General features: G+C 35.9%; 3 protein-coding genes across 7 annotated transcripts; 1 reads left to right on the top strand and 2 right to left on the bottom strand.

Moving 5' to 3' along the window:
- Positions 1-855: 855 nt before the first annotated feature.
- Prp39 (pre-mRNA processing factor 39) lies at positions 856-7,857 on the bottom strand. 4 transcript variants are annotated; one of them, XM_013315328.1, is made up of 17 exons: positions 7,637-7,857; positions 7,379-7,553; positions 6,999-7,219; positions 6,531-6,647; positions 6,225-6,383; positions 5,590-5,736; positions 5,013-5,174; positions 4,684-4,809; positions 3,875-4,001; positions 3,618-3,765; positions 3,185-3,332; positions 2,784-2,894; positions 2,496-2,660; positions 2,165-2,385; positions 1,676-1,944; positions 1,375-1,591; positions 856-1,185 (listed from the first exon to the last, which is right to left on the bottom strand). In XM_013315328.1, the coding sequence occupies exons 1-17, from the start codon at positions 7,664-7,666 to the stop codon at positions 960-962; spliced, it is 2,769 nt and encodes a 922-aa protein (XP_013170782.1). In that variant the 5' UTR covers positions 7,667-7,857; the 3' UTR covers positions 856-959. The 4 variants fall into 4 exon arrangements, with proteins under 4 accessions (XP_013170782.1, XP_013170779.1, XP_013170780.1 ...); XM_013315325.1 differs by having other exon boundaries at positions 857-1,185; positions 6,999-7,553; XM_013315326.1 differs by having other exon boundaries at positions 858-1,185; positions 1,393-1,591; positions 6,999-7,553.
- Positions 7,858-8,100: 243 nt separating this feature from the next.
- On the top strand, positions 8,101-9,881 carry mRpL9 (mitochondrial ribosomal protein L9). The gene is made up of 5 exons (XM_013315333.1): positions 8,101-8,271; positions 8,352-8,511; positions 8,770-8,939; positions 9,292-9,492; positions 9,682-9,881. The coding sequence occupies exons 1-5, from the start codon at positions 8,203-8,205 to the stop codon at positions 9,835-9,837; spliced, it is 756 nt and encodes a 251-aa protein (XP_013170787.1). The 5' UTR covers positions 8,101-8,202; the 3' UTR covers positions 9,838-9,881.
- A 2,068-nt stretch (positions 9,882-11,949) lies between these two features.
- Positions 11,950-15,292, bottom strand: LOC106120118 (probable serine/threonine-protein kinase kinX). 2 transcript variants are annotated; one of them, XM_013315329.1, is made up of 3 exons: positions 15,114-15,292; positions 13,944-14,097; positions 11,950-13,761 (listed from the first exon to the last, which is right to left on the bottom strand). In XM_013315329.1, exons 1-3 carry the CDS (start codon positions 15,170-15,172, stop codon positions 12,043-12,045), a joined length of 1,932 nt encoding a protein of 643 aa, XP_013170783.1. In that variant the 5' UTR covers positions 15,173-15,292; the 3' UTR covers positions 11,950-12,042. The 2 variants fall into 2 exon arrangements, with proteins under 2 accessions (XP_013170783.1, XP_013170784.1); XM_013315330.1 differs by lacking the exon at positions 15,114-15,292 and adding an exon at positions 14,224-14,375.
- Positions 15,293-15,435: the final 143 nt, after the last annotated feature.

The following is a 15,435-nucleotide window of genomic DNA, read 5'->3' as shown; positions in this document are numbered from 1 at the left end:
AGATATAATAAAGTCTTTTTGCAATAATATATATGTATGTAAAATTAAGAATGACTTATCGCAACTTTATATCTTTATATTCAATATTTATTATTCATACTTCATTACGAAAAGTAAATAGTGTTGTATTTTAGTCCGGTAACAATTTCTGTAGTAGTTTATAAATTTATCTATTTTAAAAATGTATAACTACAATATATAATAAATCTTATCTACACTAGATGGAAATAGGTTAATGTAATGTTTTCTTGTAGTTTCATCTAGATTGCTGTAAAATTGCTTAGCGTAAGTTTCCACTGACGAAACGCCAAAAAATCAACGGAGTTAGACAAAGTTCATTCGCTGCGAAGCGATTCCATAGCGAACTTCAAATATGTAGAGAACTGACAATAACTTTGGATAATTACGTGATTGTCGCGCGTCAGTTACATTAAATTTTGAAGTTCACTATAGAATCGCTTCGAAGCGAATGCACTTTGCTTAACCCCGCAGATATCAGCTACGGTTTATGTACATACATTTTATGTAAATTTAAAATATTACATTTTGTTTTGTGTAGTGTTTTTTATCTATTTCATGTAAAATCTATGTTTAAATTACATCACCGCAATTTATTCTCTTTAGGGCGAAATTTAATGCAAAGAAATAAACTTATAAACAAAATGTGTAATGTATTCATCAACCTTAACAATTTCGTTATTTTCATATGAAGGTCGTGACCATCTCATCTCGCACAAGACACGTTAAATTGCTATACTTGGTAAAAAAAAAACAAATGCATAAAGTCATACAATTTATTCAAAGTTGTCAAAAAATTACAACAAAAGAACATCAATCATTACATTTTAATTTCATAATGAAATGAAAAATGTAAGATAATCTTTTACTTATAATTAAATTTCTACTGTATCACTATTGCGAACGTTCCAGATGGGTTAAGTGTGGGTGGGGGCTGTATCTCAGTAGTAGTTGGGGTACTGCGGCCAGGGGTGAGGGTGGTGCTGGTAGGGCCCTGGAGGCTGCTGGTAGCCCCAGGGCGGCTGGTAGGGCTGCGCGTAAGACTGGTCGTAGGACTGCGCGGTGGCGGTTGGCGTCTGGTAATACCCGCTGTTGGCGCTATTCGTGGTGGCGCTGCCGACTGCCATCGTACTGCCGTCTTTTTTCTTTGTCGGGTCAATTGAAGCTCTGTTATATGACGATACATTTAGTAAAGACTATATGGTTTCATAATAATAGCCACATTTAGATTCATATTTAAGTGATTGACATTGATTTCTGAGACCAAAATTCCCGTTTAAGACTAGACTAAGAGAATAAAGATATCTTTTGGAGATTTTAGTCTCGGAAACCAACGCTGAGAGCAGTAATAAGTACGGGGTCGTGTGTTCGTACGTGGGCAGGGGCGGGTGTTCGTGCTTGTCCTTGCGCGCGCGCTTGCGCAGGTGTTTGCTGAGCATGCGCCAGTGCCGATGCGCGGCGCGTGCGGCCGCCGCTGAGCCCAGCTCCTCAGCCAGCTCACGGCGCCGGCACGCCATCAGCGCTGCGCTCTCCGGCTCCGCGCCCTCCTCGCGCTCGTAGGACATCGCCAACTCTGTCACATCATCCAAAAATTATTTGTTTTTATGTTAGTAATCGTGGACGTTATATACAAATATGAACAAGACAAGGCGGTTACCTTCCAACATCTCGTATGGCGTGCCGGGCGTGTGCAGCGCTATATCCAGACGCTGCATGTGCAGACGCACGTTGAGTGGGTCGCGGGCAATGGCGTCGTCGATGGCGCTTTTTGCGGCGGAAGCGTCGCGGCGCACGTGGAACAGGAAACGCACATACTTAACGCTAAGCGCGGATGCGATTGCCTTGCTCTTCGCCGCCGCGATGTACGACTCGTACAGCTGGCAACACTTCTCGTAGTCGCCGCGTCTACGTTCTAGATTCACTCGCCTGAAAATTATTCTGCTTATGAGATCTTATGTGCTTATTAAGTGCGTGCGTGGTAAGAATATCAACCAGTACCTAATGAGTACTGGTTGATATTGTGTTGATATAAAAGTGTGGGTAGAATAAAAATATACACAATTTAGAAGTGGCGGGGTACGAGAGGAGGGCAGTGCACAGCGCGTCGATGTCCTTGGGCCGTTCAGATGTTTGAAAAGAGTTATACCTGTACTGTATCTGCACTAAGGTGGGGCAGGTCTTCTCGATGCGGTCGAGTATTTCCGCGGCGCGCGCGGGCTGGTCTTGCGCCTCCTCGAAGTGCGCCCAGTACAGATGCAGCTCCGGTTTGTCAGGGTGGTGCACTGTGCACGCGCGCTCCAGCACCTCACGCTGCAGAGCCGCAACCTCGGCCTCCGATTCCGCGCGCTCCTCCAGAAACTTCACCAACTGGAAAATATTTACACTATCAAAACTATACCCTTACAAAATTGTCAGTCGGACAAGAGCTACAGATCACATAAATATACACTAATATAGGCACTATTTTTTAGACGTACCCTCATCCAGAACTCTTCGTACAGTGCACAAGCAATGAGACATCTCTCGTGCAGCACGAGAGCCCTTTTAAAGGTGCCGTGCTGCTTTTCCCATTCCAGGTACGCCTTCCAGTTCTTCAGCTGACAACGTTCTAGCGGCTTCACGTGGAAGTAAGGTCGCTTTATCTACAAGGAACAACGAATGTTAAAAACATCAAGATACAATTTCTTTTATACAAAGTTCATAAATCATGTTTTTCATGAAAATACAATTTAAATGTATGAAAAAAAGATCTATGAAATATTTACCCCCTCTTCGAACGCCCACCGCGCTGCGACCTCCTCGCCAGTAGTCTTGTGCACTTTCCTTCTAGCGGCGATAATGCGCTCCTTGATCGCCTGAGCTTCCTCCTCTGACGCCTGAAGACACAGATCGTATTAAATATTGTAACTGACACACTCACCCTCGATTAATGATAACTTAAACAGCTACTAAGTGGAGATTTGTGAAACTAAATCTAAAACAATTTCGGCTGATGATCCATGCTTATAGTTCTGTAGGAGAGAGTACAATTAAAAAAATAAATTCACTCCATGCTTAGGATACTATCATTTAGCATTTGTTGCAAAAAGGTTTCTTATTGTGAGGATATTTGACCCTATATTAGACTTTTAATTGGGATGAGTAGGATAAGAAGTTGTGTACATACAATGTGATCCTGCGGTTCGTCTTCTCCAGGAGGCAGATCTAGCTGCGGCTGCGCACCTGCCGTCTCGCGCACCTCACTGCGCAGACGCACCAGCTCACCGCGCGGCACAACACCACCCACAGGCTCCGACATCACGTGCTCTTGGAAACTACACACCAGTACAAAATATTACACTTACATCTCCAATTCCTATACTAGTTTAAGTTATCTAATTTTCATGGGGAAATATTTTATTTCTGTATCTGTTCATTAAAGGTAGGTCATAGCTAAGTAATACATCTAGTATTTTTTGGCTAATTGCAGATACATGCAAACGTTTTGCAACTTTTTACTACCACAAAGGTCATTCGCGCTCAGGACATTATTGTAACTAACGCTAAAGGTAAGAATATAACAAGATTAATCAAGTTTACTGCAAAGTTGTGTCACTGACTTATCAAAGTGCGAGGTATATCCGAGCGTGGGTGTGGCGAGCAGTCTGTCATAGATGCCGGTCACGTTGAGGGCGGTGCCGTTCTCCGCCTCCCACTTTATATAAGACTCCCACAGACGATCCGAACGAAACTCTAACCCACAAGCCTCTGAAATTATGATAAACACTGAATTTTGCTTACATTTTACAACGGAACAAATGGCATATAGGAAGATATAGAACAAAATTGTAGTAATTAAAATAAAATTTTATCTTACCTATAGCTCTTTCATACTGAGATCTGACATACGGTAGATCTTCACTTCTAGTTGCTTTTATATGATTCAGGTAATGTATCCAAAGGTCCACAGATAATGGTATCGCTTTCAGACCTCTTTCCAAAACCTGCAACATAGCGAGGTGAGAGATGTGCTCGCGGTGCTCGGAGCGTCGCCGCCGCAGCGACAACGCTATGCAAGCAAGGGAATATCAAATAGCATTATATTACTCATATAAATTTGGAAATGATGAAGTGAGTCGTTGGAGTCGAGTCGCAACGTCTCACCTGCATCCAATGTATATAAAATGTTTGTCGGTCATATTACACCTGTGTCCGCCGCGTCGCACGCCGCCGCCGCCGGCCGCCATCGCTAACTCAAGCGCTAAAAGCCTCGCTAAAACCTGTGTCGCTCCATGCCTAACATGGATTAGTCATTAGATTCGCTTAAGTATCTCCAATGTATCAACATCAACTTAAGTAATGTACAAACATATCATTATAACAATACATCATAAACTTAAGTAAAATACAAATTATACACCACAAACAATGATACACTAGACCGAAAACTACGCGACGTTTATACAAGTGTCCGGTGCGAACCGATGAATTTGCCATATCAACGTGGGCGGCCTCGTTGCACTGTTGGGAAAAAAAATAATTGCACAATACCGGTTACAACTAAAACAATTGTAAATCCAAGTGTTATTTGAACACAATCAAGTGAATTTCATTTTAATTCATATCGCATGATTCACCAAGTTATATAACTTAATTATATGAATATTAGCATGGATATGCACTCACCTCGAGACACTTCTTTTTACTTCCTTTACGTTTCTCGTAGTCGGCGTACTTCCTCCAGTAGCCGTAGCAGTAGGGGTAGTGAGAAAGGAAAGCGTCGTACGCCTCTCGAGCAGCCTCCACATCGCTCTGACAAACACATAACACTTGTATTAAAATGTTTCTCATATACACATATCAAACACAAAACAATATAATATTCAGTTGGCCCTTGCCAATCCACATAATATATTCAGTTCTTATCGCTTCACAAAGCAATAAGATTAGCGTAATATTTCATCATGTTAATTCTATCTTTCTTTTTCACCGCACTTTCATATTAACCAACTCACCTCTTGGTCTACATATTGTAACAAATATGTCCATCCAGTGAAGTCAGTGGGGTCATCATTAACAACTTTCCAGTACTTGTCAAGCTCGGGAAGAGGTTTCTTCTTAGGTTTTTCATCAATGGATGATCTTTTCTCCGCAGGTATCGGTTTACTTTCACCATTCTGAAGAAAAAAAATGGTTACATACTAAAAGAACATTGATAATATCAGGAAAAATCTAATTGAAGAATACAAATATCAGGGCAATAATTTTTTTATATCATTAAGGGGCAAGCAAGTACTAGCAGCCTTCATAAAAAGAATTAATTGACACATATGAATATGTGCAACTCTGAACATCAGAGATCAGAGATAAAAAAAAAAGAACCACAGATGCATTGCCAACCTTTAAAGAGGTTCACTCTTTTGAAATAAAATGAACTGTTAATTTTATTTCAAGCCTTTCACAAAATAAAACTGCAGGTTCATTTCAGTCATTCCACAATTCATATGTGCATTTAAAAAATTACATCTATGAGCTCTAAAAGTTTCATACTTAAAAAGTGAATGTAAAAATAATTGAATATTTGTAACTAACCTTAGCAACAGCCTGCTTCTTATTAGATGATTCACCTTCAGATGTGGGTGATCCTGGATCATAACCATCTCTCTCTTCATCAGGTTTTCTCTTCCGAGATTCTTTTGACTCTTTTTTAGATGATGGCAATTCATCTTCAGATACAACCTGAAATTAAAATAAACATCTTTTTATACAAATAATACCTTATTAAAAAAAATATAAATGCAACCTTGCCTATTTATACATATTTACTAAAATACTTGACCATTATTTGGCGTGTCTTCTTTTGTAATTTATACTGTTTAGTGTTATTTACAATTTCCAATTGTGAAGTTGTCTTATTATCACATGTCTGTAAATAGTTTGGATATGTTTTGAAAGAACTTGTATGTGTCTTATGATTATCACTAGTTACAGTTGACCTTTTTATGATTTTTATAACTAGATTGTTAAAGCATCTTCAGTTTTGATAAATTTTGATATTATATTCAAGTAAAGATACTTATAAGAAAATAAGAAACTAATGCTTTAATAGTTTTAAAACTATTTCATAAATATTTACTCCTGACCTTTTGCCAAAGATTAAAATGAACATAAAAATTATATTAGATCAAGTATATAATTTTAAATAAAAAAAAAATATTGACAATAACCTCAGTATCTGCTGGTAGGTCAGCAGGCTTAGGTCCTGGTAGTTCATCATCAGACACATTTTCAGCATCCTTTACACTTGGCTTCTGGACAGCGGGCAGCTCATCCTCAGATACTACTTCTGTCTCTTCAGCCCCACCAATTTTTCCCTCTACATTGAACTAAATTACGTAAAAAAATTACAAATGGTCATTCAGATATAGCATTTATTGTGCATATTTTCTTATAAAAAATTAGTATTAATGTTTAAAACTTTATACCTATACAAATTTAATATGTTATGTTTTGGGTTTTATAGTTAAACTCACTTCAGTCTTTGCTTTGGCATCATTCAGAACTTTATCATCCATCAGTCTGTCAGTTAAATCATTGTTTAAATCAGAATTTTGTTTTTCTGGAAAACCCTTATTTATTGTTTCACTTACCTAAAATAATGTAAATAATGTTAGCTAGTCAAAAATATTGCTACAATTTAAACTAACAAATTGCAGCAATTGGTGGACTTTGCAAACTTTACAACTCATTACAGTCTAGATATATTTATCACAGATTACGATCTACCTACAGAATTTTATTTATGTAATATAAAATATTTGATTATTTCTTCTATTAGATAAACTAAATGTTTACAATTTTTTATCATAATTAGTGAAGCAATATTATATGACTCACTGGTGACCTTTAATTTCAGTACTGGTATTAAGTATGGCATATATCTCATAATAATACAAGTAATGTAATCCCATTGGTGAAAATAAATAAAAATATTTAATTACCTTATCTTTGCCTAGAGCAGTATCTTCAGAAACATTATTTATTTCTCTGACCAATTTACGGGGTTTGGAATTATTACCAGCGCAGTCAATTTCCTCTAACTTTGAGTCTTCTGTATTCTCAGGTTGAGCTGGCATTTTAATATTGTTTGTGATTTCGGCAGCATTGTCATGTACATTGTCTGATTTCCCCTTGACCTTCCCATCTTGACTATCTTCCACATCTGAAATAACGGCTTTAAAAACAGGTTCACTCAATCGAGAGTCCCCATCGGTTAGCGCGTTACTTGACTCATTAGAAAATTCTACAGCGTTATCACCGACGTCGAAATTGTCTCTGCTGAAACCAGTGGCGTTATTTTCCAAATAATCACCAACACTACCTGCTGAAAGCTCGACCGCATTGAGAAAAGCTTGATTTGATGTTGACGATTCGTCCACAACACCAGCGTCGACACTGTTAAATTCGCCTTCCGTTAAAAGATGAGACAATCCATTCGAATTTTCATTTATCAAAGGGCCTTCGTCGGTATCCATTGGACTCTCCGAAGTACATTTCTAAAACATTTTTACGATTAAATATTAAGTTTTCACACCGCATTTTACCATATAATATTAGGTTATATTTTTATTGCCCATACCTGTGCATCGGAACTAGCGTCATCATCCATTTTTAGTCTTCAGGTTTACTTTTCACAAACTCCGAAAACTATTGGATTCAACGAGAGAAAATGACTTGCAAAAATATTTAAAACTAATGCAACTAATGCTTACTGCAAAATTCAAACAAATTACGAATTATCAGTGGAACTATACAACAAAATACCCACGCAAATACCGTCGATCAAAGAGTAAGAACTGTAATTGACGTTTTAAAAAGTAAAAAAATCGCAAATCCAGGCTTTCAACTTTACAGAATACAAAGCTACGCCTCGTAAAGCTCCACATTTAAAACAGATAAACGTTGTATAATGTGATTAATTAAATCTAACTTAATCAGTCTATTTGCGCTGCCAACTAATTTATATTAAAAGTTGAAATTCTAGCCAAATGCTGAAATGCACAAATAAACATCTTACGATACATACTCTTTATTCTAACCTTACTTTTACTTTAAGTCAAAGTCGAATAAACATTTTTGGTTATGATTTGATTATTGTAATTATAAATTGACTCTTTTTAGTTGCAGCTGTTAAGGATATCGAATATGTTGGGAATACGTGCTATTTGCAACATAGCCACACCCTCAAAATCGTTATTAGTGAATCAAACTAGAGTAGGTGTAATTTAAAGCACTTTTAGGTTTGTAAAGCACTAAAAATAATGAATTAAAAACAATCCTCGTTTACTTTACAGAATACTTTTATTTTACGGAGAAGATGGCCTCCACCGTTGCACAAGAAACACGGAAAACCTGCTAAAATGAGAGGGAGGCACTTTGTCTATGATTTAGTGGAAGACACAAATGTTGTAAAGAAGCCAGACATGAAGATAATCTTGAACCAATTTATCGATGGTAATTTAAAGTAAATCTTTTGATTTTTATTTCATTTAAACTTTATAATAGGTAGAATACCCTGAAAAGACAATTTATTATGATTGATGATAGTTTTTTTAAACAAGCTTCAAAAAAATTCAAATTTATTTTCGTACACAATTAAATAGAATAATTTGTTAATATGTGGATATTTACAGCAATGTTGTTTGCATGCATTATTTTATTAAAGGATATTTCAACTAATGTTATAAATATAACATATTAAAATCTTTCTAGGTGTCGGAGAGACTGGAGATGTTTTGACTCTGAGTCCCGCCAAAGCCTACAAGAACTTCCTTGTACCAGGCTTGGCAGTGTATGCTACACCAGAAAACATAGCAAAGTATAAGGTTGATGAAAACAAGCCGAAAGACAAAAGCAATTTCAGTTCTCCATATGTACAAAGGGTATATTGTTTACATTTATAATTTATTTAGAAATACTAGAATATACATAAGGGCAGTACCAGTTTTAGTAAACTGACTACTAATAATTAGTATAAAGTTGAAAACTTACCCTTAACTTACACAAATTTACCACACTTACTGCAGTTGCCACTAAAACTAGAGTCTAGCTGACTGCACATTGTCATAACAGCTATTGTATTAAGCTTACAATGCATATGGCACCTTTACAACCAACTGTAGGGTAATTGTCCTCCATCATGGTGTGGTGATTTTTACATCAATAATTTTGAAGTTGGTTATTAATTAGAATTACTTGATTATATTTGAAGGACTATGTCGTAAACATTTACAGACTATGAGCTGTTTGTCACGCCTAGTACTACAGATAACTATGAGCAAAACTGAACCCTGGACACTGGAACCTTGGCATGTGCGGACATCTTTCCGGAAAGCAGGATTTGTGGTGCCAGAAGATACTATAACTATGCCTCCAGTCAAAATCTCAGGTCCTGATCTGTCTTTGCAGGAGAAAGAATTTTATGTGACTGTCAAGGTAAAATAGTTTTTAATGTGACACTAAAGCATACTTATTAAATGGATTTCCATTTAAGTATAAATTAAATACTGTGAAAACTTTTTTGCTTTAATGGATTATGTATGGAAACTTTTTGATAACATTAAATATAATATTTTTTTTATGATAATTTGCATGTTGTAATCTTAAAAACGTTTTCAATTACAGATAAATAACAAGGAAGAAGTCAATGTGAGATGCAGGATACATCACTGGGCGACAGGTCTTGAAAAACTACCATGGGACGAGTTCCATTGGAAAAAACCTCGTGAACCGCTTATCCCAGAACAAGCGGCGGAGTTAGCGAATATACCCTTAGCTTAAATAACATTATATTAACTGTTAGTATAGTAAAGAAATAAGAATTATATATGTGTTTCTCTCTTTATACCGGGCATTGTGGCAATCGATGATGGAGGCGTACACTCAACAGTGGACGATTTAGGAGGACGTATATGATGATGATGAATAGAAATAAACAGGCCGACAAAAAGAAAACTCGAAAACTTGAATGTTATTTTATTATTGTTTTATTTGAAATATTAGCAGGTTTTTGTTAGTTTACTAATTTAACCTCTTGTTAATACCGTTAGAGAAAAGTCGAATGACAAGAATCGAACCCACGGTGACGTGAGTGGATCGATCAAATATGGAGAATTTAAGAAAATACTTTTAGAAATAAACAAAACCTCATTTAACTTTACGACACATCGAATATAAAAATCCAATTTATGAGGTTATGGATCTAGTTCAATTGCTAGAACAATGGTGTTATCCAAAGTTCAAATAACCAAAATTGACGAGAAGTACCCAACACTGGAAGTTCTGGATGTTAACAATTCTCCGAGGAATTGAACTGCTGAATGTTGTCGAAGGCAAGATAGAAAAGCCTGGTAAAGTTGGAGATGGACCAGCTGCAGGACCTTTGGCTGCTTATAGTACTCCTATGAAGGCATATGTAAGAAATGATAGCACGGATTTGCTTTTAATAACTATTAACATATTGGACCAAGCTCTTGAAAAAGTAATGAGATTCAGAACGTCAAAGGAGGTGTGAAAAGAACTACATAAGCTGTATGAAGGCGTAAATGAGGACCGCCTGTACGATGTAATTGTGAAATTCGTCCGATTCTGTATGGATTCGGCAGATGCTAACATCAAAGGATAACACTGTACCTCACAAGTCACAAGAGAATCTCACAAATCAACTGTGCGCACATGAGAAAGCTCTAAATTGTGTCGATAGACAATCACATTGTAAAACTATGGCAGCTAAGACCGTAAACAAAATTGGAAGAAGCAAGCGTTTACAATTAAACTGAATCAGGATTAGAAGGTGAGATGATTTGTCTGTAAGGAAAAGGAGTCACCTTAAGAAACATTGCCCAAAGAGACTTGTTGCTCAAAAATCTACAGAGAAAGTAATATGATTTTACCCTCTTTGAACACCATTGGCGAAATATTGATCGTGACAAGTGGTATAAAGATACCATATTATGATGACATCTTTTTTCAAGCTATTCAATGGGAGTCACACCGTAACTACGGCTGATGGGAAGACGAATAATGCCATAGGTAAAGGATCGATCAAAATTGAAGCCAAGCTGAAAGATAATACTGCAAGTTGAACAAATGAAAAATGAATATGAAGGTGAATTCGTAAATACCCAGGTACAGAAAGTTATGTTGGAATTTGGCATTCATAACAGACTAAAAATGCCATATACGCTGGTACAAAATGGCGTTAGCGAGAGAGAATCGCATAATAAATAGAGAGAATCGCATAATAAGTAGCAAGAGCAATGATGCTTGCTCAAGAGGAGATACCTGAAAGATTGTGGGCTGAGCTTGTCAAGACTTTGGTTATATCTTGAATAGAACTGGACCCATAACCTATTAAATTACATTTTTATATTAGATGTATTGTAAACTTAAATAAAGTGTCATTTGTTTCTAAAAGTATTTTCTTAAATTCTTCATATATAATCGATCCACTTTAAGAGGGTAAACGGTGGTTTAACAAATAGTGGGGTTTATAGCTGCAAAATTGTGAAGGTAGACTCAGGTCTTAGACGCAGGACATAATTAAGCGATTGGTGCCAGATTGAATAACGCATAACTCAGTATCGAAGCGATCCATAACAAGGTTAGATGTGCTGTACTAACCCGCGCAGTTCCCACTAAGCCATAGACGGTATTTTAACGGTAACCATTCTCGGTTAAATCTTTTCAAGGGGTGGAAAAGTTAATCGAATTCAATTTCAAATAATACCAGTACCACTCATCCTGATGAAGGGCCCCCGATGGGCTCGAAACTAGTCGGTGCCGCCACCGGACGAATATACGTGAGTGTTTAGCCGTGTTTATATATCAGTTTAGTATAATGTCTCACGAAAGTTTGAATAATTTAATTTAAATTTACTTTGAAACAAAACATAAGTTTAAAAACCAAAAGCCATTTATAACATAAGAAGATTCGTAACATAAGAGGAAATCAAAGAATATTTAACAAAATCCTCTGCATCATATTTAACTAGTTGGTACCGGATTTTCGGCAACTGGCTCGGATTCGTCTTCAGGTACTATGGCTTCGTCAATAATGTTGGTAATATTGTCGTCTATAGATTGCTCAATATTATTATAATTCTGTTCAGCGTCCAGTTCTCTTTCCACTTCCTGAATGACATTATAATCTGGTTCTTCATATTGAACTTGATCGTACAATTGTTGCTGCGTGATATTCTCTTCGGCTTCGTAGTTTTCATACTGTTCGTCGATTATATGATCTTGATTCTCATATTTAGCATATTGTGCCTCGTAATGAGGATCATACTGCTCAGTGGACTCTTCATGATCATTTATATCTGTGGAATAAAGCTGTTGTTGCTGAGTACCTTCATAATAAGCGTAGTTTTCGTCTTGTGCATAACCGACAGTATTTACATAACCATCATTTACAACATTGCCTGTTTGATCATATGCGTACTCGGTAACATTCGGTCCTGAATGAAACATCTCCATTTGCTCTGTCTCAAATTCGTGAATTTGAGCGTCAGTACTAATGTTTTCTAAGTTTTGTACAACAGGATTAATATTAGCTATTATGGGTGCTTTTTGTTCTTCATGTGACTCTATTTGATTTAGCTTTGGGTTAGCTTCTTCTTGTTCTGTATTTGGTACAGTGGAGTTAATATTTTCTATCAGTAAAGGTCCATCTACACCTGGAGGTTGCGATGTCTGTTCCGAATTCAAATCCTTTGAAATATTGTTATCGCGTTTTATGTCAGAATCAATATTTGATTTAATGTTATTTTCTTCAAATACTTCATGTTTTCCTTTATCCTGATGATAGTTCGCAGATTGTGCAGTTTCCTTGAGATCCTCACTTTCGGATTTGATATTTGAATACTGCACTTTTTCCACTGGAATATCTTCTTCTTTTGGTTTTAATTCCCTCTCATATTCAGTTTGCATTTTTTCCTTCTGTGTTAAATCTTTACTGTTAAGATCTGTCTCAACCACATCTCCTTCATTTGGAAGTTCGTCAATAACATTAATATTGTCATCTCGTGTTGGACTTTCTTGCGGTGCTGTTACATAGGTCATGGGTTGCATTTTACTATCTGTATTTTGTGTAAGATTTTCAGTTTGACTATTCGAAATAGGCTTATTGAAATCTTTGCTGTTTTTAGAATTATTACTAAAATCTTTTTTGATTTCTGGCTTTTGAACTTTATTGATTTCAGTATCATTTACTTCATCAAAATAAGCGATCTCCCCTGAATTATCTTGTAGTGTTTTGGATGAATTTTTGTTATATTCCGATAAAAGAAGTTCAGGTTGAAGTTTTGGTTCTTCAATTTTGTTGTAGTTCAATTCTCCGTCTTTAATATTTATTGTTGTAAAGTCTTTACAAATGTTCAAATTAGTTTTCTGTTTGTCTTCTTTTTCGTTTTGCTTTAATTCTTCTAAGATACTGTATTTCTTTCTCCAATCAGAATTATCGTCAATGTTAGATTTTAAAAGATGATTATCATTATTTTCCAATATATTCCTGAATCTTGGAATAAGAATATATTTTTTACTAATTTCTTTGAGAATCTCTTGTTCATTTTGGATTGGCATCGTTAAGTTAAAATTGTTGACTGGGTTCAAACAATATTGTGGTTTTTCATACATGGGTAATATATTTGACATGTAATGTTTACGATCGTAAACGAGGTTTTGGTTTCCTGTAGTAAAATAATCCTGAAAAATATTAAATGAAGGTTAAAGTTAATATCTTACTGTTGGGTAATAATCGGTTTAAAGGTTTTAAACCGATTATTACCCAACAGTAAGATATGGTTCCACTTAAAGCGATTTGCTTAAATACCATATTAATTCACTAAGGCATCATGCTATTATATTATATACGTAACGAAACCTACCTTTGGTGTATTACGCACTTGTACGATGGCAGAGGTGGTACGAATTTTGTCAAGTCTTTCTAGAATATACTCATTGCGGTCTTTACGCTTTTTGTCTTCTTCGATGAAAGAATCATACTGTTTTCTTAACGCGTTGATACGCTCAGCTTTAAATCTGAAAAAAAAAGAATGTTTATTTTATTTACGTAGTACCCAATTGGTAAATGTAAAATATTTTTTATAAATTTTGAAAAAGGTTCCAGCACTACAGCCGTACATCTATTACAGAGTATTACCGTACTTTTTGTTAGATTTTCCCATTTGTTTCTCTCAAACCTCGGGTAACTTAGAAGAGCCGTTTCATAGATTCGTGTCGTATCAATGTAAACAAAGCAATGCCGCGTCGACCTTAGCAAAGGTTTTACATGCAGCGAGCCGCCACACGAAATCCAAAGAGAAATATCGGTGAATGTACACATTGCGCTACCTTCCTTTTTACAAAACTACTAAGAATAGGAAGTATTGATGAGTTATACGCCTTCTTATATTAATATTATACTACCCACAATCGTAATAAAGTTCTCAATAATTTAATACATTACATTAAGAGATGTGAGCTATACTTAACATATATAACGATATACAGACGCACAAAACGTTTGGACTTTGTATTATCACTTAGCAGGCTCTTTATATTTAATTTCTATAATAATAACCTAATATTATTAATAACCTTATTATATTATCTGTAGTATTAACGAACTTTTATTTTAAACACACCAAGTCTCAAATTCAATCAACAAATTCAAAGTAGACGTAGCGTGTAAAAGCAGCAGTACCAGGGTATTTCAGGCACGGCTCGTCTTTACGTCCATAGCATGAACACGAATCGCGAATGACCTTCGACCTTGCTTATTCACTCCGGTCACGGAAACGGTGTCTATTTAACTATTTCGCTATATAGCTACTTCGATTCTTTGGCTTAAGCCAAGGTTAACATCAAGTATTTGCGATTCAAAGATGAAATAGTGAGGAGCAGGAGTTCCAAGTCTTGGACTAAGTCAAGGTGGCGTGAAACCGTGAAAGGTGGGAACTTTTATTCCTAGAGGCCAGGGCCCACTTTAGGTTGTTGATTGATGCGCCACTTTAATTAAATTAAAGAATTACACCAAAGAGCATATAAAGACTTACGACTTATGGTAGACTGGTTTATATAAACGAAAAGTTCTCTGCCCCATTTTAACCATCATTTTGTATCTGATAAGAAAGATAGTTTTTTTTTTAATTTTACGTACAAGTTCGTAATTTTTAATTAAAGTATCAAAATCTGAAATTGCTTTCAGATATCCGGTGATATTCAGTTTATAATAAATGTCATTTAGTTTTCTTTTCTTCTTTAGAATAGAAGGAATACCAAATCAAGAAGGATTTATTTTTCAGTAAAGAATAAAAGAAATCTTATTCTTTAAGCTGCAGCTAGCTTTATGAATCTATTTATATTTTCAAACACACA

The sequence above is a fragment of the Papilio xuthus genome, unplaced genomic scaffold (assembly GCF_000836235.2).
Source record: "Papilio xuthus unplaced genomic scaffold, Pxut_1.1 DF826961.1, whole genome shotgun sequence".
Taxonomy (NCBI): Eukaryota; Metazoa; Arthropoda; class Insecta; order Lepidoptera; family Papilionidae; genus Papilio; species Papilio xuthus.
Note: the sequence above shows the minus strand (reverse complement) of the source record. Positions and strands in the feature narration are given on the sequence as shown.